The 27738-nt window shown below is 66.2% G+C and overlaps 3 protein-coding genes across 17 annotated transcripts; 1 reads left to right on the top strand and 2 right to left on the bottom strand.

Annotated features, from left to right (window-relative positions):
• Positions 1 to 83: 83 nt before the first annotated feature.
• On the top strand, positions 84 to 8383 carry IDH3G (isocitrate dehydrogenase (NAD(+)) 3 non-catalytic subunit gamma). Of its 4 annotated transcripts, none has more exons than XM_027097980.1 (13): positions 84 to 323; positions 3881 to 3919; positions 4259 to 4270; positions 4529 to 4626; positions 4952 to 5064; positions 6195 to 6255; positions 6353 to 6485; positions 6615 to 6748; positions 7008 to 7110; positions 7202 to 7348; positions 7687 to 7781; positions 7864 to 7924; positions 8178 to 8383. In XM_027097980.1, exons 1-13 carry the CDS (start codon positions 243 to 245, stop codon positions 8277 to 8279), a joined length of 1179 nt encoding a protein of 392 aa, XP_026953781.1. In that variant the 5' UTR covers positions 84 to 242; the 3' UTR covers positions 8280 to 8383. The 4 variants fall into 4 exon arrangements, with proteins under 4 accessions (XP_026953781.1, XP_026953782.1, XP_026953783.1 ...); XM_027097983.1 differs by having other exon boundaries at positions 308 to 323; positions 4117 to 4270; XM_027097981.1 differs by lacking the exon at positions 4259 to 4270 and having other exon boundaries at positions 166 to 323.
• Positions 8384 to 8423: 40 nt separating this feature from the next.
• On the bottom strand, positions 8424 to 13408 carry SRPK3 (SRSF protein kinase 3). Of its 6 annotated transcripts, XM_027097977.1 has the most exons (15): positions 12917 to 13049; positions 12705 to 12835; positions 12462 to 12570; positions 12244 to 12331; positions 11858 to 11945; positions 11186 to 11292; positions 10938 to 11103; positions 10804 to 10829; positions 10258 to 10387; positions 9935 to 10174; positions 9743 to 9843; positions 9341 to 9448; positions 9201 to 9270; positions 9028 to 9120; positions 8424 to 8887 (listed from the first exon to the last, which is right to left on the bottom strand). In XM_027097977.1, the coding sequence occupies exons 1-15, from the start codon at positions 12967 to 12969 to the stop codon at positions 8703 to 8705; spliced, it is 1695 nt and encodes a 564-aa protein (XP_026953778.1). In that variant the 5' UTR covers positions 12970 to 13049; the 3' UTR covers positions 8424 to 8702. The 6 variants fall into 6 exon arrangements, with proteins under 6 accessions (XP_026953778.1, XP_026953776.1, XP_026953777.1 ...); XM_027097975.1 differs by lacking the exon at positions 12462 to 12570 and having other exon boundaries at positions 12917 to 13408; XM_027097976.1 differs by having other exon boundaries at positions 9028 to 9270; positions 12917 to 12984.
• Positions 13409 to 14281: 873 nt separating this feature from the next.
• PLXNB3 (plexin B3) lies at positions 14282 to 27446 on the bottom strand. Of its 7 annotated transcripts, none has more exons than XM_027097970.1 (33): positions 26267 to 27407; positions 25670 to 25849; positions 24928 to 25056; positions 24742 to 24842; positions 24153 to 24282; positions 23865 to 24021; positions 23668 to 23776; positions 23474 to 23588; positions 23236 to 23361; positions 23025 to 23141; positions 22649 to 22742; positions 22397 to 22566; positions 22000 to 22151; positions 21617 to 21722; positions 20776 to 20906; positions 20346 to 20522; positions 20039 to 20231; positions 19687 to 19917; positions 19207 to 19601; positions 18943 to 19043; positions 18641 to 18864; positions 18345 to 18523; positions 18016 to 18082; positions 17425 to 17752; positions 17210 to 17313; positions 16985 to 17123; positions 16485 to 16663; positions 16202 to 16362; positions 15838 to 15985; positions 15625 to 15689; positions 15481 to 15556; positions 15285 to 15359; positions 14868 to 15001 (listed from the first exon to the last, which is right to left on the bottom strand). In XM_027097970.1, the coding sequence occupies exons 1-33, from the start codon at positions 27299 to 27301 to the stop codon at positions 14897 to 14899; spliced, it is 5799 nt and encodes a 1932-aa protein (XP_026953771.1). In that variant the 5' UTR covers positions 27302 to 27407; the 3' UTR covers positions 14868 to 14896. The 7 variants fall into 7 exon arrangements, 6 of the variants coding, with proteins under 6 accessions (XP_026953774.1, XP_026953769.1, XP_026953771.1 ...); XM_027097969.1 differs by having other exon boundaries at positions 17210 to 17752; positions 19207 to 19358; positions 19440 to 19601; XM_027097973.1 differs by having other exon boundaries at positions 14282 to 15001; positions 17210 to 17752; positions 26990 to 27407.
• Between the last annotated feature and the right edge of the window lie 292 nt (positions 27447 to 27738).

Here is a 27738-nt window from a genome sequence, read left to right as displayed (position 1 = left end):
GACGTGTCCCCTCCCCGGACCAGGGGCCCAGCGGGCCGCCCTCCCCCGCAAGATGGCGACGACGATGGCGACGGCGGCGGCGGCGGCGCCGCTCTTGGCGCCGGAAGAGGGCGTGAAAACCGGCGCGGCCGTGTGCGTGCGCACTGCGGGACCACGCCCCCTCCCGGGACTTCGCGCCCCGCCGAACTCTCGCGAGAGCGGCATCTGCGAGTCGGAACCTGCGGCAGTTCTCACTTTTCATCATGGCGCTGAAGGTGGCCACGGCCGCGGGCGGCGCTGTGAAGGCAGTGCTCAGGCCGGCCCTCCTCTGCCGTCCTTGGGAGGTGAGAAGCAGGAGCGGGCCACGGGAACAGCCGCGGCGATCGCTGAGGGGTGCTTGCACCTCGTCGGGGTTAGGCCGGCGGCCGCCGCTCTCGGAGCGTCCTGGGGCCCGATTGGCTGCGGGTCCCGTGAGGGGAGGGGAGAGCGCTGCGGGCCAGGGTTGATTGGCCACCTTCGCTGTCACTGAAGGGGTTAGCCAAAGTTGATTCTGGTCTGGCTTCTCAGGGGTCTGCATCTTGTGGCGGGGGAGCTCCCAATGGGCGGGGAGAGTGGACCCCGGGGGGCAGTGTCAACTCCCTAGTGTCTTTGTGGGAAACTCCTCCCCTAAGGCGGTCACGTGGCCGGCCCGCCTCGCTCTTGCCCTCTTGGGAATTGGTTCCTGGCCGCCCTGCCTCTTCAAGTTTCCCTTTTGTGGACCGCTTTGCCACCTCTCCCAGTGGAGGTGGTGAATCGGCCTTTGCTGGTGCCCCAGAGCCTCCCCGCCCCCCCCACCGCAGGCGCCTGGAATGGGAAGGAGCTAGGATTCTTGAAGCTGGCGGGTTGGGAGGCCGCGAGGGCTTTGCTTCCGTTGTTCTCTGTTTAGGATCTTGGTTATTCAGGTCTGATTCCTCTCTCTTGACACGCTTGAATGAGGATAATTTAGTCCCTGGGTGGGTTGGAAGCCATCTGAAGCGTCATCGAGTCAGGACTGGCCCTGAGGGACGAGAGGTCTGACCTCTCTGGGTTCCAGTTTCTCCTCTGTCTCAAAGGATCCACCCAACTCTGACCTTCCAGAACTCTGTGACTTTGCTGACACTACTTGTGGACATGTCTTCAGCCATGCTTCCCCCCTCTGAGCCCTGGGGAAGACTGCCCTGTAACAGCTTCTGGTTTATAAAATTATGTTTAAAATGCTGACTCCTCCCACTTGCTCGCCAGAGGCTTTCCAGAGGTCCCTGGCAGCTAGGCTCTTGCAGGATCTTGGTGGGGACATCTGTCTCCTCCCTGACTTCCCCTGTGTGTGTGCTTGTGTCTATATTGGGGCAGGGATGGGGGGCAGTGAAAGGTTGCTAGCTGGGCAATGCCTTGCCCTGAGACTGGTTGTCCTGGGTATGGGAACCTTTAGAGATGAAGCCCAGATCTTTGGTCCCACTAATTGGGACCTCGTGGGAAAATATGCCGCCACCATTGGTACTTGATCCAACAGAAACATGCTGATGAGAGAACCCTCACTAAAATGTGGATCATGGGAGCCCTTAGGCTGGGACACGTACCATTCTGAACTCCTTTCTTTCTGTGGCACTATCAAAGGACGAGGGTAACAGTCCACCTTCCTGCTTGATGAACAAGCTGGAGACCAATGCATATATCCCATTCTGCCTCATACTGGGCTCCTTTGATAGGTAGCTTCACAGAACCTTTGTAACCTCCTGAAGGAAGGTGCCTGAATGTGTCCAGAGCAAGGTCAGGGAAGTCACTATCCTGAGAGCTCTCCGGGTCTTTGGCCAAAGCTGGATGGAACATCTAGCATTGGGACCAGGTGAGAGAGACGTTCGGCCCTGGTGGTAGTGATGGGGTCCAGGGTCTGGTGGGGTGTGGTTGTGCAGATGCAGAGCCAGGCCTGGTGTGAGCGCTGGCTCACCGGCACAGCCAGGTTACCTGCCAGGTGCCAGTAGACCTCAGAGGGCTGAAACCCAGGAGGAGTTACTGCACGGAGCTGTAGGGGTCAGCCCAGCATCCCCTCACTGGCCAGCAGCCTTGAACACTGGCCTGAGGGGCTGGTGGGGTAAAGGGGGGCGTATGCTTTTGCATAGCCCTGTGTGCTCTTCTAGCGACTGAACAGCTTGCATACCTCTTCTTGCTTAATGTTTCCAGCAGTCAGATAAAGTAGGCACCTCTATTCTGTGGATTTCAGGTAAGGGTGGGAAGCTCAGCAAAGTTAAGCCATTTGCCAGCAAGAGTAGTAGATGGAGGATTTGGACCGAGGTCGACCTAGCCTCAAAGCCCGTCATATCTTCTTTCATTTTCTGATATGCTCATTCATTCAGTAAATGTTTTTTGTGTCCCAGCTCTGGACCAGGCATTCTGCTCGGTCTTGGGGTGACAGTAGGGGATCAGACAGACATGGTGTCCACTCTCAGGGGCTTAGGGGTAGGAGAGGGAGCACAGCAGTGATAACCTAGTGAGACTGTGGTTGAGGGGAAGGGAGTGGGGTGGGTAGGGCTTTGGGAGCCCGGGGGACCAACAGCTCAGCAGCCTTAGGGCATCAGGGAAGGCTTCCTGGAGGAAAGGCAGTCTCAATACAGACACCATCCACAAGTTTGTATTGAGAGCCTACAGATAAGATGAATCCAGATACTGACAATTGCTAGAAGGAAAACAGAAAAGCCCCAAGTATGCGTCAGACTGCAGACCCGGGGGCCCCATGGATCAGCAGAAACCCCCAGGGCCTGTTGTCCTGTTAGTCACCCCCTTCCTAACCCCTGTGCTGCCAGAGTTCTGTGCAAGGGGGAGCCTTGTGAAAACCAGCCGGGGAGACCCAGATGGGGCGGTCAGCCTCTGCGTGAGCTTTCTAGACTTCTAGCAGGAAGGCATGGCTCTTTGGAAAATGGCCACAGTGACTCTGCCATTGGCTGCCCCAGCAGGCAAGTGGCAGGGCATTCCCAAGCGATAAGGAGGACCTTGGCCCTGCCCCTGTCTCTGGATTGAAGGGCACCCAGGCGGGGCACAACAGGGAGGAAAGTGTGTGGGCCTGTAGCCCCGCTGCGGTGGGAGCTGGGACATGGGCTGCTTCTTCCAGGAAAGTGTGGGGACTCCAGATGGGTCACTCTGAGCACCTGTCCCATTTGACTCGGGTGGCTTTTGCTCTGAAGCTGTCAGGCATGGCACCGGTGTGACCAAGTGCGGCTGTTTCAGGTGGGGGGTGGGGACATCTGTCATTCATGTAGGCCACAAAGCAGTTTTGCAATCCTTCATGAAAGCCTTCTGAAAGATTGGCGTCTGCTATTCTTCTGCAAATGGTTGCATTTTTAGATTTCTGATTCTAGAGTGCTGTTCCGCATGGTGCCAACAGTGCTTATCTCTGGGTGGACGGGGCTGGGTGCTATCTTCTTCCTCCCAATCTTCGTGTTCTGTCCATATGCTGCTTTTGTAACAAGAAAACATGATCTTTAAAATGATGTAAATGATGGTCGTGGTGGCCCAGTGGTTTATCACGATTTCCCTATTGTACTACGTTTGGCGTGCCAACTTCTCCAAGTTACAGACATCACTGAACAGGAATAATTGGCTGAAGAGGACCAGAAACAAGAAAAGGTGGGGAGGGGGATGTAAACATTTTTTAAAAAACTGACCAGGGACCTGAAGGAGGTGTAAAGCGTTGTAGCGACCGTCCGCGGTGCTCCGACGGGCTGGTCTGTGTGCTGCTGTGCGCTAGACAGCGGTGCACGGGTGAAGCGCAGGGCTTGTCTGGGCGCGGTGAGGACGCTCGCCTTCCCTGCCAGGAGCTCGGCTGGCCCTTTTGCCAAATTGGCTTTCTGGGCTAGATGGCAACCACTAGCGTCTGGGTTCTCTTTGCCAGGTTCTAGGTGCCCACGAAGCCCCCCGGAGGAGCTTCTCAGTAAGTACCCACCTGAGTGTGTGCATGCACGTGCGTGTGTTGATGTTCACGTGTGCCCGCCTGTGTGTGTGCGGAGGCGTGTGTGTACAGGTGCATGTGGATGCACTCACAGGCAGGCGTGGGTGCAGAGGTGTGTGTGTGTACGCGCGTGTGTCGTGCCTCTGGGCTCCCTGCCCTTCTGTGTCTCTCCCCCTGAGGTGCAGTCTCCAGAGCTCGCCCACCCCTTCTCCCCTGAACCGTGCTAGACGGCGCCCCAGGGAAACAGCCCCATTCCCCAGCAAAGCTTGTTCCTCCAGCCTTGACTGATCTGTGTCTTCTTCCTTCCTGTCCCGCCTCTAGCAACAAACAATTGTGAGTGTTTTTCTCATCTGCCTGTTAGGTTGGGGCTTTTAGTTGCTTTGGGATTGACCCGGGTCCAGGTGGGGACGGGGCCTGTTTCTGCTGTTGTCCTCGCGACCCAGGAGCGCCCCCCGCCGTGAGCAGCCCTGTCTGGGGTGGGTGGGGCAGGGTGTAGGGGTGTGGTACCCCAAGCTGGCGCCTCCCAGTGGGCCTTCCCACTGGGTCAGTGCTGGAGGGGGGAAGGGAACTGAAGCCTCCCCGTCCTTCTAGCCCCCGTCGGCTAAGTATGGTGGGCGGCACACGGTCACCATGATCCCAGGGGATGGCATCGGGCCAGAGCTCATGTTGCACGTCAAGTCTGTGTTCAGGTACAGAGCCCCTGGGCCCAGCCAGGGGGACCCTGAGAACTTTGTGCCAAGAGGGGCAGTGAGCCAGTGGTGGGAGGCCTTTTGTCCCAGTGTCTGCGATCCTAGCAGGCCGGCCCGGGCACGGGGAGGGTGGAACCAGGCCCACTGACAGTGTTGTGGAGTGTAAGTGCATGCCTGTCAGCTGGCGCAGGTGGGCTCAGTCTCCCCTCAGCCAGAGCCAGGGCAGGGTGGGCAGCAGCAGGGGAGAGGCCTCTGCACCCAGTGGTCCAGGCAGGCTTCCCAGACGGAGGCCTGGGGCCGCCGCCCTGACCCTGCTCTGCCCCAGGCATGCGTGTGTGCCTGTGGACTTCGAAGAGGTGCACGTGAGCTCCAACGCCGACGAGGAGGACATCCGAAACGCCATCATGGCCATACGGCGGAACCGCGTGGCCCTGAAGGGTGAGCTCGGGGGCCAGGATGGGGCACCGCTCGTGATTCCTTTCACCTCCAAGCTGACACTTGTCCCTGGGGCCCCACTGATGCTGCGATTCTGAGGTCTCAGTGGCACTAGGCTCTGCGGGAGCCTGTCCAGGGATGGGCCCCCTTCCACCCCCTTCTTCCCTCCTGAGGCAGCCCTCTCTGCTGGAGTCAGCTTTGACCCTCAGAGTCTTTCTTCACAAACCACGTGTCACAGAGATGCAATTGTAACCCTCTGCCTGCCGCCTTGGTTCCAGTTGGCACAGCTGTGCATGTTACAGACGGGAGCTTTACCCTTTCTGAGTTTGCCTTGGTTTGCTCCAGGTCCTTAAACTGTTTCCATCACTCATTCTGCAAACTTTAGACCATTACCTGCTCTGTGTGAGGAGTGAGTGAGCAAAGATGAACCCAGTTAGAGCCCCAGGCCCTGGCAGTCACATGGAAGGGCAGCCATGTTAACTACAGGGTGCCCAAGGCACTGTGGGTGAAGGAAGTCCAGGCAGGGTGTGAGTTGGAGGGCCGGCGGCCCTGGTGGCCCTGAGAAAGCCCTCCTCTACTTGGCACTCTCTGACTGCCCTCTCTCAGCAGCTACTGGCCCTCTGGGTGCCCTGGTCCCAGCCAAGGTAAAGCTGTGGTCTTTTCCAGGCAACCCCTGCCTGCCTCTGAGCTGCAGCTCTTGTGCTTCCTCGACGCAGGGCCTGGCACTAACCGTGGCCAAGGTCCCCTTGCTGGTGCCAGCCTAGCCACCAGCCTGTTAGTAAGCAAGAGTGGTCACTTTCTGTCCATTCCCCACCCAGGGTCTAGCAAGACCTGGCCAGATGCCAACCCTTGTTCATTCATTCATTTGTTCAGTATTTATTGAGTGCATGCTACGTGCCAGGAGCCCATCAGTGAACCAAACGCATAGACACACATGCCCCTCTGCCCCATGGGGCTTACGCTGCAAGTTACGCTAGAGTGTTCCATGAAACACTTCTGCCGCCGGAAGCTGCTGTGTCCTTCTGTTGGAGTCACCCTTGGCACACATCCCCTGGGTCAGAAAGGGGGATATGGTGGTACAGCTGAGCCTGGGGTGCCCTCTCCAGCCTGCTGGTCTTGTTTCTGTCCTGCAGGCAATATTGAAACAAACCATAACCTGCCGCCATCCCACAAATCCCGAAACAACATCCTTCGGTGAGAGCCAAGTGCATGGGCTGGGGGCTTGGCAGGGGTGGGGGTGCCAGCAGAGAGATGTTGCACTTGCCGGCTGCTTCTCCCTCTGTGCCCCTAGCACCAGCCTGGACCTCTACGCCAACGTCATCCACTGTAAGAGCCTGCCGGGAGTGGTGACGCGGCACAGGGACATAGATATCCTCATCGTCCGGGAAAACACGGAGGGCGAGTATAGCAGCCTGGAGCATGAGGTGGGGGCGTGTTGGCGGGCGTGAGCTCGGCTAGGGCGCTGGTCGGGGACGCCGTGCCCGAGGGGAACCTTGTGCTAGAGGGCAGGCTCGGACAGGCCGTGGGCCTCTTCTCCCTCGTCCCCTTCTCAGAGCGTGGCAGGGGTGGTGGAGAGCCTGAAGATCATCACCGAGGCCAGGTCGCTGCGCATTGCCGAGTATGCCTTCACGCTGGCCCGGGAGAGCGGGCGCAAGAAAGTGACGGCCGTGCACAAGGCCAACATCATGTATGCCCCCCGCCTCGCGCCGCCGCGCTGCCGCCGGGGCCTGCTCTCTGGGACTCGGGGCCCGGGACTACGCCCTGTTGCCCGTTTCCCAGCTGTGGCCTCACCGCAGTGCACACCTAGGGGAGGTGGAACGGGATTCTGCCCGTCCCGCAGACGGCACTGGTTGTAGTTTAGAACCCAGCCTTCTGTGGCGTCTGCGTGCCCCGTCCCTCCAGCTGACGGTTGCAGTGGCCAAGCTGGTGTCCTGCATCCCCCTTAGGAAACTGGGCGATGGGCTCTTCCTCCAGTGCTGCAAGGCGGTGGCAGCCCGTTACCCCCAGATCACCTTCGAGAATATGATCGTGGACAACACCACCATGCAGGTAGTTAGGCTGCCATGCTGCGTGGCCCCTGCCCTGGGCTTCCGGGGCTGCCTGTGCTCCAGGTGCTGGCCGTCCCCTCCTTGCCCCACAGCTGGTGTCCCGGCCCCAGCAGTTCGATGTCATGGTGATGCCCAATCTCTACGGCAACATCGTCAACAACGTCTGCGCGGGGTTGGTTGGGGGCCCCGGCCTCGTAGCTGGGGCCAACTACGGCCACGTGTATGCCGTGTTTGAGACGGTGAGTGCCACCAGCAGTGCCAGGGCCACTGGCTTTTGTGAACTATAGCTCACAAACTTCCTAGGTCACCCATTGAAAGTGTACGATTTATTGGTTTCTAAGATATTCAGAGTTGTGCAACCATCCCCACTCTCTAATTCCAGAACGTTTCCATCCCCCCCAGAAGAAATCTTGTACTTGTGGCTGTCACTCTCTGTTCCCCCTTCCCAGCCCCCGGCACCAAAGTCATCTGCTTTCTGTCTCTGGATGTGCCTGTTCTGGACGCTTTGCACAAATGCAGTGTACACTCGATGTGCTTGTGTTTCCCAGCCCCCTCCTTTGCGTCTCGCCTCTTCCAGGCTACGAGGAACACAGGCAAGAGCATCGCCAACAGGAACATCGCCAACCCCACGGCTACGCTGCTGGCAAGCTGCATGATGCTCGACCACCTCAAGTAAGTGGCTTCTCGATGCCGGGCCCTGGCCCCCGGCCCGCGCCCCAGGCCGCGAGGACCAAGGTCTGCCCTTCTTTCTCAGGCTCCACTCCTACGCCACCTCCATCCGCAAGGCCGTCTTGGCGTCCATGGACAATGAAAATGTGAGGCTCCCACCCCAGCCCGGGTTGAGGGGCTGGAAATGGCGACCTGGCACCTGTGCTGCCCCCAAGGTGGGGGGGTGTATCAGGCAGAGTGGGGGCCTTTGGGGCCTTAGCTGGTATTACTGCCCTCCTGGTGGCGCTCCCAGCCCCTGCAGGCCACGGGGTGCTGTGGGCAGCCCTCGGCTGCCTGCAGGCTAGGGCGCAGGTGTTGGCTGGGCCCCGCTGTGTGCCCAAGCTTGCCCGTCTCCTGCAGATGCACACCCCAGACATCGGGGGCCAGGGCACCACATCAGAAGCCATCCAGGACATCATCCGCCGTATCCGTGTCATCAACGGCCGGGCCGTGGAGGCCTAGGCCGTCCCCGGGACTGTCTCGGCCCACCCTTTAGACCCCCTTCACGCCCCCAGCACCCTGAGTGGCTCGGTGGGCGGACCCAGAATAAACCCACTTCTGCCCCAGCCCTTGGCCGCGTGCTTCTGTCGCTCCAGGACGCGGGTGTTTCAGTCACACTTTATTAAGAAAACAGGCAGTGCGCTTCCCATTCAGAGGGCCCTCTGCGAGGGTTGGGGGCAGAACGAATTCTGAAAGGCAGGCCTGGCCCTGGTATCTGTCTGCCCTGCTCGGGGGCGGGGGGGGGGTGTGAGAGGGCGGGCGGGCGGTGTGAGGCACTCAGCAGGGTGGGTGGGGCGGAGCCGTCCTGCTTTCCCTGAAGGCACTGAGGGCTGGGGGTCGGGGGCAGCCAGGACCATCCCACGCTGCCCAAAGCACCAGCCGGGCCTAGGGATTGAGCCAAGGGTGCTGGAGGCAGTCGGCCGCGCTGGCCCGCTTTTCGGGGATGTACTCCATCATGGGCAGCAGGAAGGCGCTGAACTGCGTGGCCTGCTCCAGGGGCCACTCGTACTTCTCCATGAGCACCTCGTACAGGCCCCAGTGCTTGAGGTTGTGGATGTGCCGCAGCTCTCCTGGGGGCAGGCCGGTGGGCCTTAGGTCAGGCTCCACCAGGGAGGACTCTGATCTGGAACCCCTTGCTCCCCCTATTTCAGAACCCAAGGTCCCTGCCCCGCCCCTTGCATCCAGGTGGCCTGCGCCCGCTCGGCCCCACCTCTCCGGTTGAAGAACTCCCGGGAATAGCGGCCCGAGAGGGCAAAGGCCGGGGGGATGTCTCCCAGCAGCTCCACGATGTGGGCGATGTGGTCTGCGAATAGACAGGGGGCTGGGAGGAAGCCGGGCGGCCGGGAGACCCCGAGGCCGAGCCCAGGGCCTGCCTCCCCCTACCCTCGTCACGACTGTAGTCTTCTCCGGAGTGTGGCTCGAACAGGTAGTCGCCAGTGGCCAGCTCGAAGGCCTGGAAGGGGGAGAGGGTGAGGCTGCGGCCGGTGGGCCAGCTCTGGCGGGGGTAGCCCAAACGGACGTACCATGCACGCCGTGCTCCAGATGTCGGCCGGGGGCCCGTACTCGGCGCCGATCAGCACCTCCACGGCCCGGTACTGGCGTGTCTGGATGTCCTCGGTGAAGTGCTTGTGCTGCAGGCGAGGGCAGCCCTGGAGGAGCTGGGCCGCGGCCGGCCTCCCCTCGCCGCCCCCTCTCGCCTCCCACCTCCCTGGGCCGCGCACCCGCGGAGCGCAGTGGGGCTCGCTCTGAGCCTCAGCGTCCCCGGGTGTCCCGAGGGTCTGGCCAGACGGCCTGAGCTGAGGCTGGCCACTTCCCTGTGGCCCCCCACCCCCTGCCGTGGGCCCAGCTCTGCTGACCAGGCGGGCCGGTGCTGGTTTCGGCTCAGGCCTGTGCCGCCTCCTTCATAGCAGGGCGCCCGCTCGTACCACCCAGCAGGCGTTGCCCAGGTCTGCGATCTTGATCTTGATCTTGTCTGCATTTTGGGGCTCTAGGGGGTTCACCAGGAGGTTGGAGGCACCAAATGGTGCTGGGGAAGCAAGAGAAGGGAGAGAGACTGAGCTGGCCTGGACCTGCCCTGCCCGGCCCCGCCCACCTGTGCCTGCCGCTGCCTGACTTACTGCTGGGTGACAGGAGGCCCCCGGTCTCGCGTTGGTTGGAAGAGCCTGAGAGGATGGAGCACGAGGCGGGGGAGAAGAGGGAGCCCGAGAAGCCTGAGGTCTGGGAGCTGGGGCTGAGGCTGCGGCTGCCCCCGGGGGCAGGGGAGGAGGAGGCCGGGGAGGGGCCGGCCGCGGCCCCCCCAGGGTGGCAGCCGGAAGAGGAGGTGGAGCCGCTGCCCCCCTCTAGTCTTGAGCCAGAGTCTGGGGAGACGGGCAGAGGTGGTGTGTGAGCAGACGCCGCTGCGGCACGTGCCAGGCGGCCCTGCGCCCCCCTGGCCCCTCACCCTCGGCCTGGGCGGCTGCCTCCATGGCCTCCAGCCTCTGCAGGTCCCGAAGCCGCTCCTCCAGCAGCCGCTTCTGCTGGTTCCGTTTGCGCCTCATCTTCTTCCTCTTGTTTTTGGACAGCTTACCGGTCTGCCGTTAGAGCCAGGGTCACTCCGGGGTGCCCGTCACCCATCCCCGAGCAGCCCGAGCCTCTGCCCGTGGCCTGCAGGCCCGGGGGCTCCAGGGACACCAGACGTGGCAGTGCCCCCTCACCCGCCTCCTGTCTCCCCTCCTGCCCGCCACTCCCCAGAGCTTGAGGCTGGGGAGGAACCAGCAGGCCTGCCTGTGGGTGCCAGCCTCCCCTAGGGGCAGCTCTGGCCCCTCCCAGCCTCAGATGCAGTGTCCTTCCACTGAGACGGGGGCGAGCCCAGCAGCCACCCAGGGCAGTTTGGGGCACGTGGCCCACTCTGCGTATCATCCGCATCCGGGCCACCCAGCCGCTTGGAAGTGCCACTGCAGGAGTGCTGGGGAGGGTGAGGCCCAGGAAGAGGGGCGCCCCCACTTACCAACACCTCCTGGGGGGCACTGCTGACTGGGGGTGGGGCCGGCAGAGCATGGAGTGACAGAAAGGAAGCGAGACTCAGGCAGGGGCTGAGGCCACGGGCCCCGCCCCGCCCCGCCCCGCGCAGGCTCTCGGTACCTGTGGACCGGGATGGGGGCGGGGCCCCTGACCGCTGCCACTCCGTGGCCTCCGCAGCCAGGCGCCTGATGTAGGCGTCGCCCACACACAGCAGGATGTTTTCAGGCTTGATGTCCGTGTGGATGACCTTGCACTTGGTGTGGAGGTAATCCAGGCCGCGCAGCACCTGGGGAGAGCCACGCTTGAGCTCCCCCCGGCGCCGCCCAGGCCGCCTCGCAGCGCTCTTCGGCCAGGCGCCTGCTGCTCACCTGCCTCACGATGCTCTTCACGCAGGGCACGGGCAGGCCCTGGTAGTTGGACTTGATGATCCACTTGAGGAGCTGGTGGCCTAGGACCTCCAGTACCATGCACACGTCTTGGGCCGGGAGTGAAGGGCGGTCAGTGGGCAAGCAGCTGGGGCACAGGCCCCGCCCACCCTCAGCTGGGGCGGGGGAGCAACGAGCCTCAGGCAGTGCAGAGCTGGGTCTGGGAGGTCCCGGTATTGCTACCATCCCGGTGTCATAGTGTCCCTGTCACTCTAGGTGTGCCAGTTGGGACAGTACCTTCCACGGTCACCCTAGGGAGAGGGCACTGGAGGAATAGGCGGGTTTCTCAGCCCATCCCCAGTCCTACGCCCAAGTCTGCCAAAGAGCCTACGGACAGCCCCCCGAAAGGGAAGGCACTGCCACAGAGGTGGGCCCTCCCACCTGGGGGTAAGCCAGCAACACCCGTGGATAGCCAGTGCCAACCTGGTCATCCGCTCCCTGCCCCCCACACAGAAACACAAATCCCCAAAGTGGTGATGGAGATGTTGCGCAGTGTCACTGGAAGGGATAAACCCCCATCGTGCAGATCAGCAAACCGAGGCCCTAGGAGCTGGGAAGGCATGAGCCAGCTGGCCCCTGCGCTGCCACACTGCTTGCTCAGCCTACGAAGGATACGGACTCCATTAACCCCTGAGATCCTGAAGTCGTCGATGAGCTGGACAATGGTTTCTCTTTTGGGGTCACTGGGGTCACTGTCTCGGACCTGGAGCAAAAGCCAAGGGGCCACAGACGGCTGCAACCTGCCCCTCGCCAGCTGCTCCCCGGGCGGCCCCTCCGGGGTGGGGGCCTCCCTCCCGCCCCAGCTGGGCCCCGCTGGAAGAAAGGCTGCTGGCCCGCCCTTGCCCACTCCTCGGGTCCTCCCACTCCACGGAGCCAGCTGGAGCCTGCCCCTCCGGGAGCCCTGCCCCCACCCCCGCGGAGCCCCGGCAGGCCTTGCACCCACATTGCCAGGCCCTGGGCGGCTCCTGGGGCGCTGGGAGCGGGTAGGGGAGGCGCCTCACACATTTCAGGAGCTTGATCTCATCCACAGCTGTCTCCGTGTAATGCCCTGCGCTCTTCACCACTTTGAGGGCCACGAAGCGCTTGCGCCTGCAACACCGAGACCCGCGTCGGCTGCCGGCACCGGCCAGACCCACGGGGCCGTCACCGTGGCCTCAGCGGTGCCCAAGGGCGGGACCCCAGCTGGCGTGGGGCCTCGGGGGGTGGAGGGGGCACTCACTGGATGTCCCAGCAGAGCCAGACGGTGGAGAAGTGGCCCCAGCCCAGCTTGCGCACCACGTGGTACCGCCCATTGAACAGGTCCCCGATCTTCACGGGGTAGTAGCCACCTGGGGAAGGGAGCCCGTCGGGCGCGGTGGGGGTGTTGCCTTCCCCGTGCCCGGGACAGCGCGGCCCGCCGGCGCCCGGCCCACGTGGGCTGGCCCTGGCCCCTCCCCGCGGGCGGCGCCGAGGCAGGCCTCACCCTTGCAGTAGTCCTTGGCATCCTCCTGCTCCTCGTCGTCGGAGCCCAGTAGCCCCCGTAGTATCCGTGGCGCCGGCGCGGCGGGGGCCCGTTCGGAGCCTGAGGACTCGAGCCCACAGGAGGCCTGCGAGCTGTGGGTGGGGTGGGTGGGTGGTGAGCGCGCGCGCGCGCGCGAGGCGCCAGGGGCCCCGGGCGCCCAGGCCGAGCCCTACCTGCTGCTGCTGCTGCCACTGTCCCCGCCGCCGCCCAGCGCGCTGGTGCTCATCCCGGCAGCGCTGCCCGCGGCTCCGGCGCCCGGGCGGCTGCTCCTGTGGGGCCCGGCCGCGGCCTGCGCATTTATAGCCTCGGCCGCTGATCTCACCGCCTTTATAAATAGCCTCCCAGCTGCTCGGCTGTGGGCAAGGTATGCAGCGGGGAGGGGGCGGCGGCGGCGGCCCTGGAGGGCCCGGCCCCCAGGACGAGGCCCCCGCCCCCCGGGGCTGGCAGAGGGGACCCCTCCACCGACACGGTGTGACGCATGGCTGTGGGCAAGGTATGCAGCGGGGAGGGGGCGGCCCCCAGGACGAGGCCCCCGCCCCCCAGGGCTGGCAGAGGGGACCCCTCCACCGACACGGTGTGACGCATCCTCCACAGTGAGCTCCCTCGCACCCCAGGGCCAAGGGGGACGCCCACGCTGGCATGTGACGAACCGGGCCCCAGGCTGAGTCCCTGCGCCTCAGGGCTGGCAGAGGGGACCGCTGAGTGGGCCTGTGGCGGTGACCTGGTCGTCAGACTGAACCCCTGTACTCCAGAGCCCGCTGATGGGGACAGCCACACAAGGGCACTGCGGGCATGGCAGGCCGGGCTTTCACCCCTTCTCACATGCCCTAGGGTGCCGGTGACACTCTGGGAACATTCTCTGGCTTCCTGTTTGGCCCTTGGGGGAGCCTTCCCAGAGGCGATCCCTGCATTCCCATGGGTACCTCATTCCCTGCCCCCTCTCTGCTGGGTCCCCGCTTTTCCGATGGCTCCTTGATCCCCAAGACAGGCTGGGGCCCTCCTGTCCCTCAGTGTAGCGTCGCTGGGGGCCCTGGCCAGGCAAAGGTCAGGGGCGTGAGCTGCGGGCAGCTCTTCCCACCACAGGTGCTGGGCCTGAGTGACGGCCTGGGGACGGCCCGCCTGGGACTCTACTGCTGCACCGTCTCTCCCGGCTCCCTGCGGCCCAGCCCTGCCTTGCTTACTGGCTCCAACACGTGCACATATCCACGTAGGAGGCGTGGGGAGCTGTTCTTCCGGGCCCTGCCCTCAGGGGTCCTCGAGTGGGAAGCAAGTAAGCCCACAGCTCTAGTGGGCTGGTGGCAGAGATGTCCGGGTCAGGCAGAGAGCCCTTGGAGCTCGTGACCTTGGGACCCCATCCAAGGGACCAGGAGGAAGAATTGGGTCCCCAGAAAGGGGGTGGGTGGGGAAGCCTCCAGGGAGGCAGCAGGATGGGCTGGAGACCTCCGTGGCTGGTGTGGGTGGGGAAGACGAGGGGAGGCCTTGGGCGGCCAAGGAGCCCCCCGAGCCTGTGGGCACTACCGTGGGCTTCCGGCAGAGACCGGTGGGCACCTTGGCTCTTCAGAAAGAACACCGGCTGCTCCCAGGAGGGCTGGGGGGCGAAGAGGGGAGCCAGGAGGCCAGCTGGGGACTGTCAGAGTCAGAGGGAAGCGGAGGGGGCCTGGCAGTGACTGGCGACACTTGCTTCTACGTCCCTGTGCCGAGGAAAGGACTGGGAGGATGGGGTGGCATAGCTGGGGGCCTGAGGGCAGGGGCACCTTTCCCGCAGGGGTCGGGGAGGGAGGAGAGCAAGGCCTCGGAGTCCTCTTTTTCTCAGGTAGCAGAAGTCGTAGCCCTGGGCCGAGGGGAGGGCTGTGCTGGGGCACTGAAGAGACTCACAGGCGAAGGTGGGGCTGGGCATTGGGCTTCTTCTAAAGACATTTCTATTTTATTTCCAGATGTGATGCTCCAGCAAACACATACAGTGGGGAAGGGGGAGGGAGAAAGGATGGTTATAAGTTAGAAGCCTAGGCGGGGAAGGAGGGAAGCGGAGGGGGCGGGGGGGGCGGGTAGGCAGCAGGGAGCCGCTCCCGCTCTCTGCCAGCCACTCCTGTGTCACCGGCTCCGTCCAGGCTCCGTCCAGGGCATTGAACTGGCAGACCCTGCTGCTGCCCAGCTCACAGGTCAGTCACCTTGTTCTCCACCAGGGCGGCAACCTGCTGCAGGCGGCAGGCCAGTTGCATCTTCTGGCCCACAGGGTCCTCCTCCAGGGCACTGATGATCTACCAGAGCAGAGGAGGCCGGCCCGCCTGAGGCCCTGGCCCTCGGCCCACCAGCCGCCCTGCCCTGGCTCCATCTCAGTAGCAGCCTGGGGAGCCAGAGCTCCCTGAGGAATCTGGACGGATGCCGAGCCCCTTCCCCAACCTGGGCCTTTCCTCTCCTCTGCCCAGATTGGGCCTGGACACTGCCTCTCGCCCCCAGGGAGACTCCTGGGGCCTCCCTCTGGGCTCTGGGCTCCGGGCTCTGGAGGCATGCCCCTCCCCCCCAGAGTGCCCCGGGCCTCACCTGGTCGTAGTACCTGTGGATGTGGGTGTAGAGTTCTTGCAGAGCTTCCAGACAGTGGGGAGCGGAGGTGTAATTCTAGGGGTAGCACGCGGGGGTTGAGGCCCCAGCCCGGGCCTCGAGCCAAGCCTCCCCTTCCCCTCTGCCCCCCTCCCCCGCCCCAGCTGTGGAAGGGTGCACCCTCTGGGCCGGGCCTCACCCCCGAGAGCTCGGCCAGGGCCGAGTTCATCTCCTGGTAGCTCGCCGGAGAGCTCTGGCGAATGTCGGAGTAGTACCTGGAGGAGGGGACGGAGTTAGGGGCAGGCAGCGCCCATTCCCTCACCCGTGATGCCCCGACACCTACCTCTCCACCATCTGCTTGTAGCGAGGGATCTCCCGGGCGTAGAGCAGTTTGTTCACGGGGGAATCCTGTTCTGGGCAGGGGTGGGCGTGAGCGGGAGCTGGGGAGCTCTGCCCTGGCTTTCTGACTGTGCCACTCGTGCCCCCCCAGCCCCACCCAGGGCTCTTCTCCGAGCCCCCGTGGCTCCCCCGCCAGGCTTTCTTCCTCTGCCCTCACCCGGCCCACTTTATGCTCCGAGATGGTGCAGGAGTCCATGAAGGTCTGGGCAATGACGGTGAGGACGGCGTCCACGTTGTCCGACACCCGCACGTCAAAGATGAGCTGTGGGTTCTTCAGGGTGTTCACCCAGAACCTCAAGAGCAGGCTGGGGACACGGGCCAGCCGCGGTGTGAGCAGGCTGCCCCAGCTGGCATCCTCAGCCTGGTCCCCGGCCCTGAGCTGTGCGGGGAGCTGGCCTGCGAGTCCGTGCGGGGGCAGCCGGGAACCCAGGGCGAAGGCCGCCGGGCCTGGGCTTCTGTCCCGGCCCTGCCGCCCCCGCCCTGGCAGCGTCCTCTCTGCACGGGGGCAGCAGGCGAGGCACCTGTTAGTCTTCCAGATGTGTAAGGTCTCCAGGTCCTCAATGCCGTGCTTCTCGGCCAGCTCGTCCAGGAAGTCAAACAGGTACTTGACAGCGATGGGCACAGGCCGGTTCACGCTGAGGATGGCCTGGAAGGCGTCGTCCACAAACTTCTGCAGTGTGCCCTAGAAGGCAGGCGTGGGCGGTATGGGGGGGGCAGGGCGTGTGCGCCTCGAAGCCGCGGCCAGCCGCGGCCTGCCTCAGTGGGTGGGGCCGCCCCGTCACCCCAGCTCCCCGGCCCACCTACCTTCATGGACAGCAGGCGGGTGAGGTAGATCTCCGGAATGGCCTTGGCCCGCGTCCGCTCCCGCTCCGGCTCCCTCAGGCTGCTGCGCCGCGCCTTCGCTGCTTCTGGCTCATCGGCGACTTTCACCAGGTGCCAGAGGCGGACCCCGCCGTCCTCACCGTCCTCCAGCGCGGGGACGTCTGAGGGCACAGAAGCCGGCCCTCAGTCCTTTGCACTCTCATGCCGCCGGCCGGGAGGCCCAGCCTGCTTCCCTGGTGAGGTGGGGCAGGGTCGGGGGCGCCGAGGGCCGCAGGGTAAGAGAGATGTGGAGGACAGGGTGGCAGCCCAGGGGCTCGCTCGGCCCAGCACCCCACGGCCCTGGAGCTCCCCGACCCGGACGCACTGCCGCCCTCGTCCACCCCGGGCCCCTGGCTCAGCCTGGAGTTGTGGCTTCCCCGCTGGCGAGGTTTGGGGAGACCCGGACACGGCAGACGGCATGACCAGGACTCCGGCCTGCCCACCTCGAACTCGGGGGCAGGTTGGTGCGGCTGGGCCACGGGACTCACTCTGCCCAGAGGGGCAGCTCGGGGCCGGGCTCTGGGAGACGGCGCCTCCGTTGTGCAGCTGGGGAATGAGCCTCACCGTGGCTCCATCCGGGACCTGGCGGGGAGGGGAGCAGAGGCTGGGCTCCCTCCCTGGCTGACCCCGAGGCGGGAGCCTGCCCCCAGCGCCCACCTGCCCGGCACCTTGTAGTGCTGCAGGGTGTTGAGTCTCTTCCAGCGGTTCTGTGTCACTGAGGTCAGGTCCTCGTCCGACAGGGTTAGGTGACCAGCCAGGCCTGAGCGCCACTCTTGGGGGGACCCAGGGAAGCCGGTCAGCCCACGGCCTGTTCCCGTAGGGCAGAGCCGAGTGGCCACAGGTGAGAAGAGCCTCGGGCGGGGCGGGAGGGGTAGGTTCTCACCGAGGTCTAGGGCGTGCACTGAGGGCCTCTGGGAGAAGGGGGTGCCCTTGTAGACTTGGTCCAGCACCTTCTCCTTGACCTGGGTGATTGTGTCCGTGTCGAGCACCCGGGCAGGCACGCGCTGCGCCATGCTGCCCGCCGCAGCCCCACCAACCCCCGGGCCAGCCAGCACCGTCAGCGTCAGGGTTCGGAATTCCACGTCCTCCCGCAGCAGGCGGCTGTCGTTCAGGGTCCGTTTTGCCTTGCCTGTCACGGCGTCCACAGGGCCCTTGTCCACCTGGTACTGGATGGCCCGCAGGAGCACGTAGAGCGGCTCACCCGCTACCTCCTGCAACCACCAGGAAGGGCTGGCGTCAGCTGGGGGGCGGTGGGCGGTGCGGGCAGGGAGGGGCGGCCCGCTGCACGGAGCGAAGATAGACGGCAGGCAACGCCAGCGGCCTCCGCTTCACATCCAGCCGGGCAAATGTTCGTAGCCTGCCCCTCACCGACACCCCGCCCTCGAGCCCGAGGCCCCTGGGCGGAATGGGGGCGCAGATCAGTGAGGCCAGAGGCAGCAGCCCCAGAATGGCGTGAGGGGAGAGGGGCCCTCACCCTCAGGAAGGTGTAGAGACAGATGGACACCCAGTTGGTGAGCAGCTTCTCCACCATAGTCTCCGTCCTGCAGGGAGCAGGCCCCGGGTCAGAGGGGCTGCTGCAGGGCCACCCTGTGTCCAGGCTGAGGCAGGCGGTAGCAGGAGGGCAGAGCTGCTCCGCCTGGCCACCCTTTGTGCCCGGCTCGCCGCTCAGGATGCCCATCTGCTTCCCCACCAGCGGCTCCGGACCCAGCCCGCCTCCCAGGGCTTCCCAGCCCCACCCACGCCAGGACAGGGCTGGGCGGAGCCAGCTCCCCTGCTGCCGGGACCGGTCAGGCCAAGGCCAACCTGCGTAGCATGAGCTTGGGGTTCTTCTGCACGTAATGGGCAGCCAGGTCTCCGAGCAGCGTCCTCACGATGTCGGTCAGGTACTCGAGCTTGCCGTGCAGCGCCAGGGACAGCAGCGAGGCCACGAGGCAGCGGTCCCGCTGGGAGAAGCTGGGCTGCTCCTCCAGGGTGTGGATGAGCTAGGCGGGAGGAGGGGGTGCTGGCACCCACCCCGGGAAGCCCTGCGCCCCACACATCCTCCCACGCCTGAGCCCACGCCTGCTGCCTGGCCCGCCCCCCGCCCCCGCGGCCCTCACCGTAAGGAGGAAGGGCTTGCTGTTGAGCAGGTTGGAGAGCTGCATGAGGCCCTGGCGCACCGGCGCGCGTCGGCCCTCTTCCCCGGGCCCCTCGAGGGCAGGCTGCAGCGGGCAGCTGCCGCGCCCAGGGAAGAAGACGCGCTCGGCGTATGTGCGGTAGTCCAGGAAGGGGATCCCGCTGGCCTCCAGGTCGCTGCTGAGGTCAGTCATCTCCGTCATCAGGTCTGTAGGCCAGGAGCCACCGAGGTGTGAGCTCAGGCCCAGGTCCGCCCTCTACCCCCTCCCCACCGCCCTCTCCCGACCTGTGAACTCCTTTCGGCACTGGTCGCCTACGCCGATCTCCAGGTTCTCCAGCTGCACCAGAACCTTCTGGTAGTCCCGCAGGGCCTGCTTGCTCTTGTGCCTGCGGCCCAGGGGCCAGGTGTCAGCCATGGGACCAGAACTGCCTGGGCCGAGGCCACTGAGCCAAGATGGCCGCCTGTGCAGAGGCCCGCCGTGGGCCACCCTTTCCAAAGGTGAGGAGGGGAGTTGGCGCGGGTGCACACGTGGCAGGGCGGCCCCCTCACCTGTACACGAGGGTCAGGAGGAGCACGGCGGCGATCGGCACGGCCACGCCCAGGCCCAGGCCCGCCTGGGCCTCCACGGGGAAGGCAGAGAGCGCGGGCTCAGCCTCGTACTGGACGGGGCCCAGTGGCAGCCGCACGTTGCCCATCTGCACCTGCGGTGGGGACGCAGGGCTCTTGAGCGCCGGCCTGCAGCGCTCCGCCCGCCCAGCCCGGCACCCGGGGCCCAGCCTCACCACGAACTGCGGCAGGGGTCTGGAGCCGTTGGTGGGCTGCGGGGCCCGCGCGGGCGGCTCGCAGTACAGGTGGGTGAGCGTGAGAGTCTTCACCAGGCACTCGCCGTCGCCGATGTGCACGCGCACCTCCTCCTTGCTGATGCCCAGGTTGAGACCCTCACCCTGGAAGCCGGATCCGGGGCCTGAGTCGAGCCACCCAGCTGGTGCCCGCAGCCCTCGCGCAGCGGCGGCCGGCAGAAGGCCTCACCTCCACGTCCAGGATGTGGCCTGGCTTGAGGCGGTAGGGGCGGGCGCGGCTGAGCGGGGCCAGGCGGGGGTTGGGCTGGTACAGGAAGTCCTGGCCCCCACTGGCGCGGGCGAAGTCCACATGCACGTTGTCCAGGGCGAAGAAGACGCGCCGAGGGCTGGCCCCGTCCGGCACTGCAGGGCTCCGGCACAGGAGGAGGCTGGACGAGTTGATGGAGCAGACGGTGGAGCACTGTGAGGCGGCGGGGCCAGGACGAGGCAGGGTGAGCCAGGGCTGCCCACTCGCTCCCAGGGACGTGGGGGCCACCCCACCCCCTCACGGGGCACGGCGTCACCTGCTGGTGGGGCCTCACCTGCAGCAGGCCCCCCTCAAGCTGGGTGCAAGCCTGGGGCGCTGCGGCGGGGGCCCGACAGCTCCCCCTGGGGGTCGGGTCCCGGGGCTGCACCGCCACAGCCGTCTCCTCCGCGGCCTCCAGCCACACGGACAGCAGGGGCCGCTCTACCACGTCCAGGCCCGTGCCCCTGACTCGGATCAGCCGCCCGCCCCTGCGCCAGGATAGCACTCAGCAGGACCAGGGGCGGCGGGCAGCCCAGTCCAGTCCTGGCTGCCCGCCCTCCCGGCAGGGTGCACAGGTTGCCCCAGGTGGATCAGGTCCTCACCCCCGGAAGCTGACGCTGGGCTCCGCCGCCACGAGCTGGGGGTCGGCGGTGTAGTGGAAGGGGCTGGCAAGCAGCGTGCGCTGGGCACGGCCGAAGACCACTCGAACCACAGCTTCTCCTGGGCTGGCCTGGGGCGTGGTGTGGCACACGATGGCCTCAGGACACACTGGCTCCCTTCTGCAGGGTGGGGAGGTGTCTGGCATCTTGGGCTCTAGCCTCAGCCCGGCCTCCCCACCAGAGGCCTGCTTTGCCTCCCTCACCAAGGGCAGAGACCCCTGGGGTGGGCACGGCAGCCGTGGACCTGGGACTTTCACGGGGGCCTTGGGGAGCCCTGAGCTCATCGCCCGCATTGTACGCAAGGGGACGCTGGGGCCCGTAGGGAGTATCCCCAGCTGACAGCGACCAGCTGGGGCCAGGAGGAGGGACTCACATACGACAGGGCTGGCTGCCCACAAAGGCACTGATGTTGCCTCCCGTCTGCAGGTGCTGCCCATGGATGGTGAGCTGGGTGCCCCCTGCCTGGGGGCCCCACTGGGGACTCAGGCTCAGCAGGACGGGGTCCTGGGGGACAGGGCAAGCTGGGGCACGTGGAGGCCCACTTCTCAGCTCTGCCTCCTGGGCCACGACTGACCCTGTTCTCCCTCCGGAAGCCCTGTGCCCAGCTCCTGCAGCCCCGCAGCTCTCCTGCCAGCCGCCCTGCCCCACCAGGGGGTGCTCTTCTCTCCTCGCTGCGTCTCCTCGTCCTCTGCCGCGGCTTGCACCTCCCAGGCCCCCCTCCCCGCAGCTCTAAGCCCTAAGATCCAGTCACCTCCTTGGGGTGCTGCCCCTGCCCCTGCACCCACTGCTCCCACCCCGGGCTCTCTGGCTCCAGCAAGTCTCGAGGGCTCAGGCTGGCACCTGGAGGCATCCCTGCTCTCCCCCATCCCCTTGCCCGCAGGCATCCGGGTGGGCAGCAAGTCCTGACAGGTCTGCGTCCCCGAGTGGTCCCCCTGGCCATCCGGCGGCCGCTGCACTCACTGCTTCCGCTGCTTGCCTCCCTCCTGGACAGCGGCCGGTGGGCAGCGTCCTCACCATCCCGCCGCTGCCCACAGCCCACCGTCCACTCAGTGGCCAGAACGATCACTCGGATCGCGTGGCTTCCCTCCTGGACATGAGGTGACGCTTCCCACTAACCTTAGGTCAGGTTGGAAATCCTCACGTAGGTGTCACTGCCCTCCTGTCCCTTCTTTCTACTGCCCCCTCTGTGGGGACCACCCTGGGTGGGCACTGACCTGGTAGGTGAAGTGCTGGGTTGAGATGCCCGGTGGCCGACTCTTAACGGCCACTTGGATTGGGCCCACGGTGCCGTTGGGGGCAGGAGATGTCACACACACAATTCTGCAGAGCGAAGGCCCGATAGCTGCTCAGGACCCCCGTGGGCCGGGCCCTCGCCTGTCGGGAGCCACAGGCCGCCTGCCGGCCGCTTTCCAGAGCCCACCCCCTCCACTCCTCTCGCTGCCAACCCCCCCCCCTGCCCCCGGCCTCATCTTCCTTCGGCGCATCTGACCCGGGCCCACGTTTCTTGGCTGCGAGCCTCCCTTCTCTCTGGGCGGCCAGTCTCTGAGGGCCTCCTTGGGAGGGCGTCCCTCCGCCCCCGGCTGCCAGGATGCCTCACCGGGCAGAGATGCGGTAGAGAGAGGGGTCAGGGCTGCAGGGCCGGCCAGCCACGCTCACGGCGTCCTGCACGTCGGCAAAGTCCCGGCCCAGGTTGGAGCCCAGGATGGTGAGGGCCAAGCCGCCCTCAGGGGGGCCGGTCAGGGGCTCAATCTGCAACAGGGAAGGGTGGTGATGGGATGCCCCCAACCTGCTCCTCCTTTGCGGTGTCGGGGGGTGCCTGGCCAGCCAACCAGACTGAGGTGGGACACAGCTGCTAGGGTTTGGGGGCCTGGGGCAGGGCTGCGCTGACCCTGGTAAAGCTGAGACAGTGGGGGGCAGGGCGGGGCCAGGCGGACCGCGATGGGGGATGGCGGATGAGTGAGAGGCTGGGCCGTGGGGGAGGGCTGGGGGCTCACCGCGTTGATGCTGGGTGCGGGACACAGCAGCTCCACGGCCCCCGGCGGGCACAGCGGCCCGTAGCGGCAGGTGGGCCGGTCGTGGCTGCACCACAGGCAGCCCAGGCTCCCGCTGGCCGCCTGGCAGTGGCTGCAGTCGGGGTGGCCCACCGCGCAGTCGTACAGGGTCACTAGGGAAGGCCAGGCGGTGCGCTGAGGCGCCTCCCCCAGCTGCACACCCCGCCCTGCCTGCTGTGCCGCCCCCAGGCTCACCATGAAGAGTGCGGGCATTGTCCAGCCTCTGGCCCTCGCCCCGGGTGACGTAGATGGGCACCGGGAGCTCCCGCTGGGCCATGGAGGGCTGGAACTGTGGGTGGAGGGCGGGGTCAGGCCCGACCCAACTCGGGACACCCCCTGACCGCCCCCCCGCCTCCTCCAGGACGCTCCTCCCAGAATGCGTGCCATTGTTCAGCCCCCCCCCTGCCCCCCGCCCCCGCCGCGTCTCCCAGTAGGGGCTGTGGGCGCCACGTTCCTGTGTACGCCCAGGCCTGCCCACGGCAGGCCTCCTGAGTGACGACAGGCTGAAGGGGACGAGCCCCTGAGGGCCCGCGCGTCCAGTGGCAGGTGAGGCTATGGGGCAGCTGCCCACCTGCTGGGCCTGGCAGTGGATGAGGCCGGCGTCCCCGGCCACCTCCTCCAGGGAGGCTGGCAGCCTCTGCAGTTCTCCGGGCAGCTCCAGCCAGCAGTGGTAGGAGGCAGGCAGGCCCTGGGGGTGGGCTCTGTCAGCATCCTGGACGCTGTCAGCCGCTACCACTGCTCCTCCCCCACTGTCGCTGTCCCCCACCCACCGGAATGCTCACCCGGAAATGCTGAAGGTTCCGCACGCGCAGGGCCAAACGGCTCTCCCAGCCCACAGGCACCAGGAGGGGGCCTACCAGGCCCTCGACCCGGGGACAAGCCCCTGGGCCCCGCACCTGGATGTCCACCTGGGGAAAGGAGACCCCTTAGCGCTTCAGGAGTCGAGGGGCCTAGGCGGGCCCGGGGTAGGGCGGGCGCACGGCGGAGGTGAAGAGAAGCCAGCAGGCTGGGCCCGCCCACCTGTTGGGCACTGTAGATGGTCCTCTCGCCCTCCGGGCAGCGTTCCCCGTACACACAGCGGCTGCTCTGGGGGCACCAGTGGCACCTCCAGCGGCTGCCCACACAAGCACTGCACCTGGGGGGACGGGGGGACGCTCAGGTGGGGCGCCATCGGGACTCACCACCCCCACCCAGCAGCTGGGCCCGGCACTCACGGGGCAGCCGCGTCCAAGGCCTGCACGGCACCGCAGTCGTAGAAGGAGAAGTTGGCGGTAGCCACGACCACGTCCTCGAACATCAGGGCCAGGGGCAAGGTGATGTGCTCTGGGGGGCATATGGTGGTGGCAGGGGCGGCCATGTGGCTCCTGCCCCTCCGGCTCCCCCCTTGCCCCTCGCCCCGGGGGCCCCTCACCTGTGCCTGGAGGGTTATGCGGCAGCTGGTCTTGGGGAGGGGTGACGCAGGCCACGTGGGTCCCTTCCACGTGAGCCAAGCTGTCATAGTTCCCAAAGGCACAGTGGAAGTATTCGTCCACGGTGAGGGTGGGCAGCCGGGGCACAGACAAGGTGACCTGCGACGCATGCGAGGAAAGCACAGCTCGCCGAGGGAGAGGGAGGGCTGGGAGCGGAGGCAGCGGGAGAGGAGGAAGACGGGGCAGCCCCCGCCCCGGCAGGTGGCGGCAGGCGGCGGCAGGCATCTGACCTGGCCCTGCTCCTGGCGGGGATGGTGGGCCGGCAGCAGGCTCTGGATGTGCAGGCAGCGGCCGTCCTCGTAGCTCCATAGCCACTGGTTGGGCTGGGCTGCCCGCCCGCATTGGCCCTTGCGGGTACACCTGTGGGGCAGGGGCCCGTTGGGTCCCTGTGTGGGACTCAGGCTCCCTGGGTGATTTGCGGCAAGGGGCTTGGGAGGACAGCCCAGCTGGAGCGCAGCAAGCAGTGGGGGTGAAAGGGACTCTGCTCAGAGAGGAAGGGGCCAAGTGCATGAGCACGTGAACCTGACTTAGGGTTGCCGTGAGGGATTCCTGAGGCTGCTGTGAGGAGCGTGGGCTGGAGAGGAGCTGGAGTGGGCCAGGGGACACCTGAGAGAGGTGACGGAGGCCTGGCCCAGAAGGGGCTGGGGGGAGGAGAAGTGGACAGGCTGGGCAGTGGGGGGAAGGAGATGCCCACCAGATTCTCGGTTGGGCACGCAGGGCAGGATGGGGGAACTCAGCGACGGCCCTGCATCCCACCTCGGGGACACGACCCGGCCTCCTGGCCCACCTAGAAGTGCTCCGGGAGCGGCCCCCACTCACCTGCCCTGCAGGACGCACCAGCCGCACAGGGGGTCCCGGGCCTGGAGGCAGCTGCTGCAGTCGGGGAACTGGGGGCAGGCTGCCACGGGTAAGCGGTCCACCTGGACAGGCGGCAGGGTACGGAGGTGGTGGCTGCGGGGCCTCGGGCCTCGTGTGCTCACCCCCCACCCCCGGGACAGCCCTCACCTGCTGGGAAGTCAGCACGTAGAGGTGGCTGCCGCTGCTGTCCACCAGCAGGTCGGGGCTGATGGCCGAGCCCAGGGGCCCCACTTGTTGTGAGTGGTACACCTGGCCTCGGGTGCCATTGAGGAAGACCTGGGGGGATGACAAGGGCAGGGCTGGGCCAGCCCGCCGAGCCAAGGCCCGCTCTCAAGATGGCCGCAGGCTAACCGTTCGTAGGAGGTGCTGTCCCGGCTGGGGTTCCCGGGGAGCATCCCGGCCCACAGAGCTGTCTCCCCTTCTTGCCGGCCCAGGGCGGCCAGGCTGTGCCGTGGAGGGTGGGGCAGGCCCACGGGCATCCAGCCTGCCCATGTCGCCTCCCCCTTCAGCCTCACCCAGCTAGGGGGGCAGAGCCACCCTGGGTGGGGCCCTTGGGTGCCAGGGGAGGAAGGGCAGTTGTGGAGAGACAAGCAGGTCATGAAAAGGCAAGAGTCTCCTCTTATCGGCCGGAGAAGTGGGGGCCGCCTGGGAGGCGTCCTGAGCCACACATCTGGGAAGCAGACCTCAGTGTGTGGCCTGGCTTTCCGACCTGCCAGCAGGGTACAGGCCGAGAGGTGTGGAAGGAACCCGCGGCTCACGGGGCTCCTGTGAGCCACCACAGGGCAGGAGCGCCTCCAGTCAGGCCACTGAGGCCGGGCCCGGCCTGGCAGCATTGAGGCTGGGACCGGGGGTCTGGCCGAGGCCCGCCCTGCCTTCATCAGGCCCTTACTTTATGCAGCTGGCCCTGGACGTCCCCCAGGAACGCTATCGTGTGTCCGTCTGCCTGGAGGGCTGCGACTGCGCTGATGGAGTTTCTGAGCTGCAGCAGAGGCCCCGCCTCCAGGGGCTGGCGGCCCGCAATGGGGCTCGGGGTGTGTTCGTCGCCACAGGGGTATGACTCGGGGGAGTCCTGCAGGGGCGGAGAGGGGGGATTCAATTCCTGGAAGAGGCACGAGGTACCTTCCCTGGGCCCAGATCTGCAGTCAGCCCAGGATGGCAAGGCAGCAGGCGAGAAGGGCTCAAGGTTGCACTGCAGAGAGGGAGAGACTGGCCAAGGAGACTCAGACAAGCGGGCCCCTCCTTGACATCCTCTAAAGCAGAGGTCACAGGCGATTGTCACATGAGAGCGTCCAGCTGCCCTCGGCCAGGACTACGTGTGGCAGCCCCGGCCCTGGTCAGAGAGATGCTGCAGGTCCACAGAGGGACAGGGCCGGGGTGGCAGGCCGGGCAACACGAGGCCGCGGGAGAGGCGGGAGCCGCTGCCAGGTGGCGGTGCGGAAAGCCTCAGGTGAGAGGGCAGGGGTGAGGCCCGGGCCCAGCCACTCACGGGCGGCAGGGTGACGCAGCGCGATGTGACGCCGTACTCCACGGTGGCTTCCTCCGTGCCGCCGGGGCCCCGGCCGCCCGTGGTGTAGCAAAGGCGCCGGGCCCGCTCCATGGTCGCGTCCAGGTCGGCCAGGGGAAAGGCGCACAGGGCCGCCTGCGCCCCCCTCGGGCCGGCAGCAAACGCTCCCAGTAAGGCGCCTGGGGCGAGGGAGGCGGCCTGGATGAGGCCGTGGCCCCGGCAGGTGAGGGGCACCTCCACGTAGGAGTAGAGGTTGGCATCCCCCAGGCAGACCCGAGCCACGTAGGAGCGGTACTCGGCCTGTGCCCGGGCCCCACGGCGGCGGAAGACGAAGTAGGCCGAGCGAGCGTCAGCGAGGGCCGCCACGTAGCTGTTGTTGTAGTCGGAGAGGTCGCCCACCACCAAGCGGCCCAGGCCCTCGCTGGAGAAGGGCTGTGGCCCAGCCAGCTGGCGCACGGTCAGGGGTGGCACCCCGCCCGACAGCTTGCCCGCCAGGCCCCTGGCCACCAGCAGGAGGTCCTGGCCTGGCCCGGGCACCACCAGGCCCACCGTAGCCACGCCCACGGCATTGGCAGCCACGAACTGCCCGTCGCCGGGGTCCTCGGCCCGGTACAGCAGCTGCGCCACATCCTCGAGGCGCCGCTTCTCACACACTCCCTGCCGCACCTGCCCGCAGGCCACCAGCTCCCGGGCCCGGCCGCTCACCAGCAGCAGCTGATTGGCGTTGTCGGTGAGCCGGGCCTGCGGGCACTCGGCCGGCTCCCGGAAGGGCACGCAGTCGGGGCTGTCGAGGACCGGGCCTGTGACGGCCACCGACTCGAGCCGCAGCGCGGGGCTGAGCTGGAAAAGGCGGTTCACCGCGCCCACGTAGAGCGCGCCCCGGCCTGGGGCCAGCGCCAAGCGGTTGAGGGTGGTATTGGGCGCTGGGAAGCGGTGTGCCCACGTCGGGGTGAGCGGTGGGCACAGCAGTGGCAGCACGAGCAGCAGGCAGGCGCCCAGTGGAGGCCGGGGCGCCATCGCGGGGCCCTGGGGGAGGCCAGGCAGGAAGGCATGAGTCAGGGCGGCTGTGGGAATGGAGGATGAGGGGGCAGGAGGAAAAGGAGAATCCAGGAGAGACAGAGACAGAAGGACGGAGAGGCAGAGACAGCAGCAGAAAGCGGGGGCAGGGGGCAGCAGGGGAAGCGGAGAGGGAAAGAGTCAGAGGGAGACAGGGACGGGGGGTGGGGTGGGGGTGGACACGGAGAGTCCCCAGGAGGTGGGGGCGGGGTGCACGCATGCGCGAGGAATTTCCTTCGTCTACTTTAGATGCATCTAGATTGTGGAAGGGGGCAGATCCTGAAAAGCCACAGGAACACCAACAGGACTGAGTGGCAGAGAGAGGAGAGACCACAGAAAGGAGAGCAGCGTGGAGGGTGGGGAGCGCCTTTCCCCGGGCGGCGGCGGCGGAGGACGGT

The sequence above is a fragment of the Aethalodelphis obliquidens genome, unplaced genomic scaffold (assembly GCF_003676395.1).
Source record: "Aethalodelphis obliquidens isolate GAN/ISIS:26980383/991018 unplaced genomic scaffold, ASM367639v1 scaffold118, whole genome shotgun sequence".
Taxonomy (NCBI): Eukaryota; Metazoa; Chordata; class Mammalia; order Artiodactyla; family Delphinidae; genus Aethalodelphis; species Aethalodelphis obliquidens.
The sequence above is the reverse complement of the archived record's forward strand: the minus strand, read 5'-3'. Positions and strand labels throughout refer to the sequence as shown.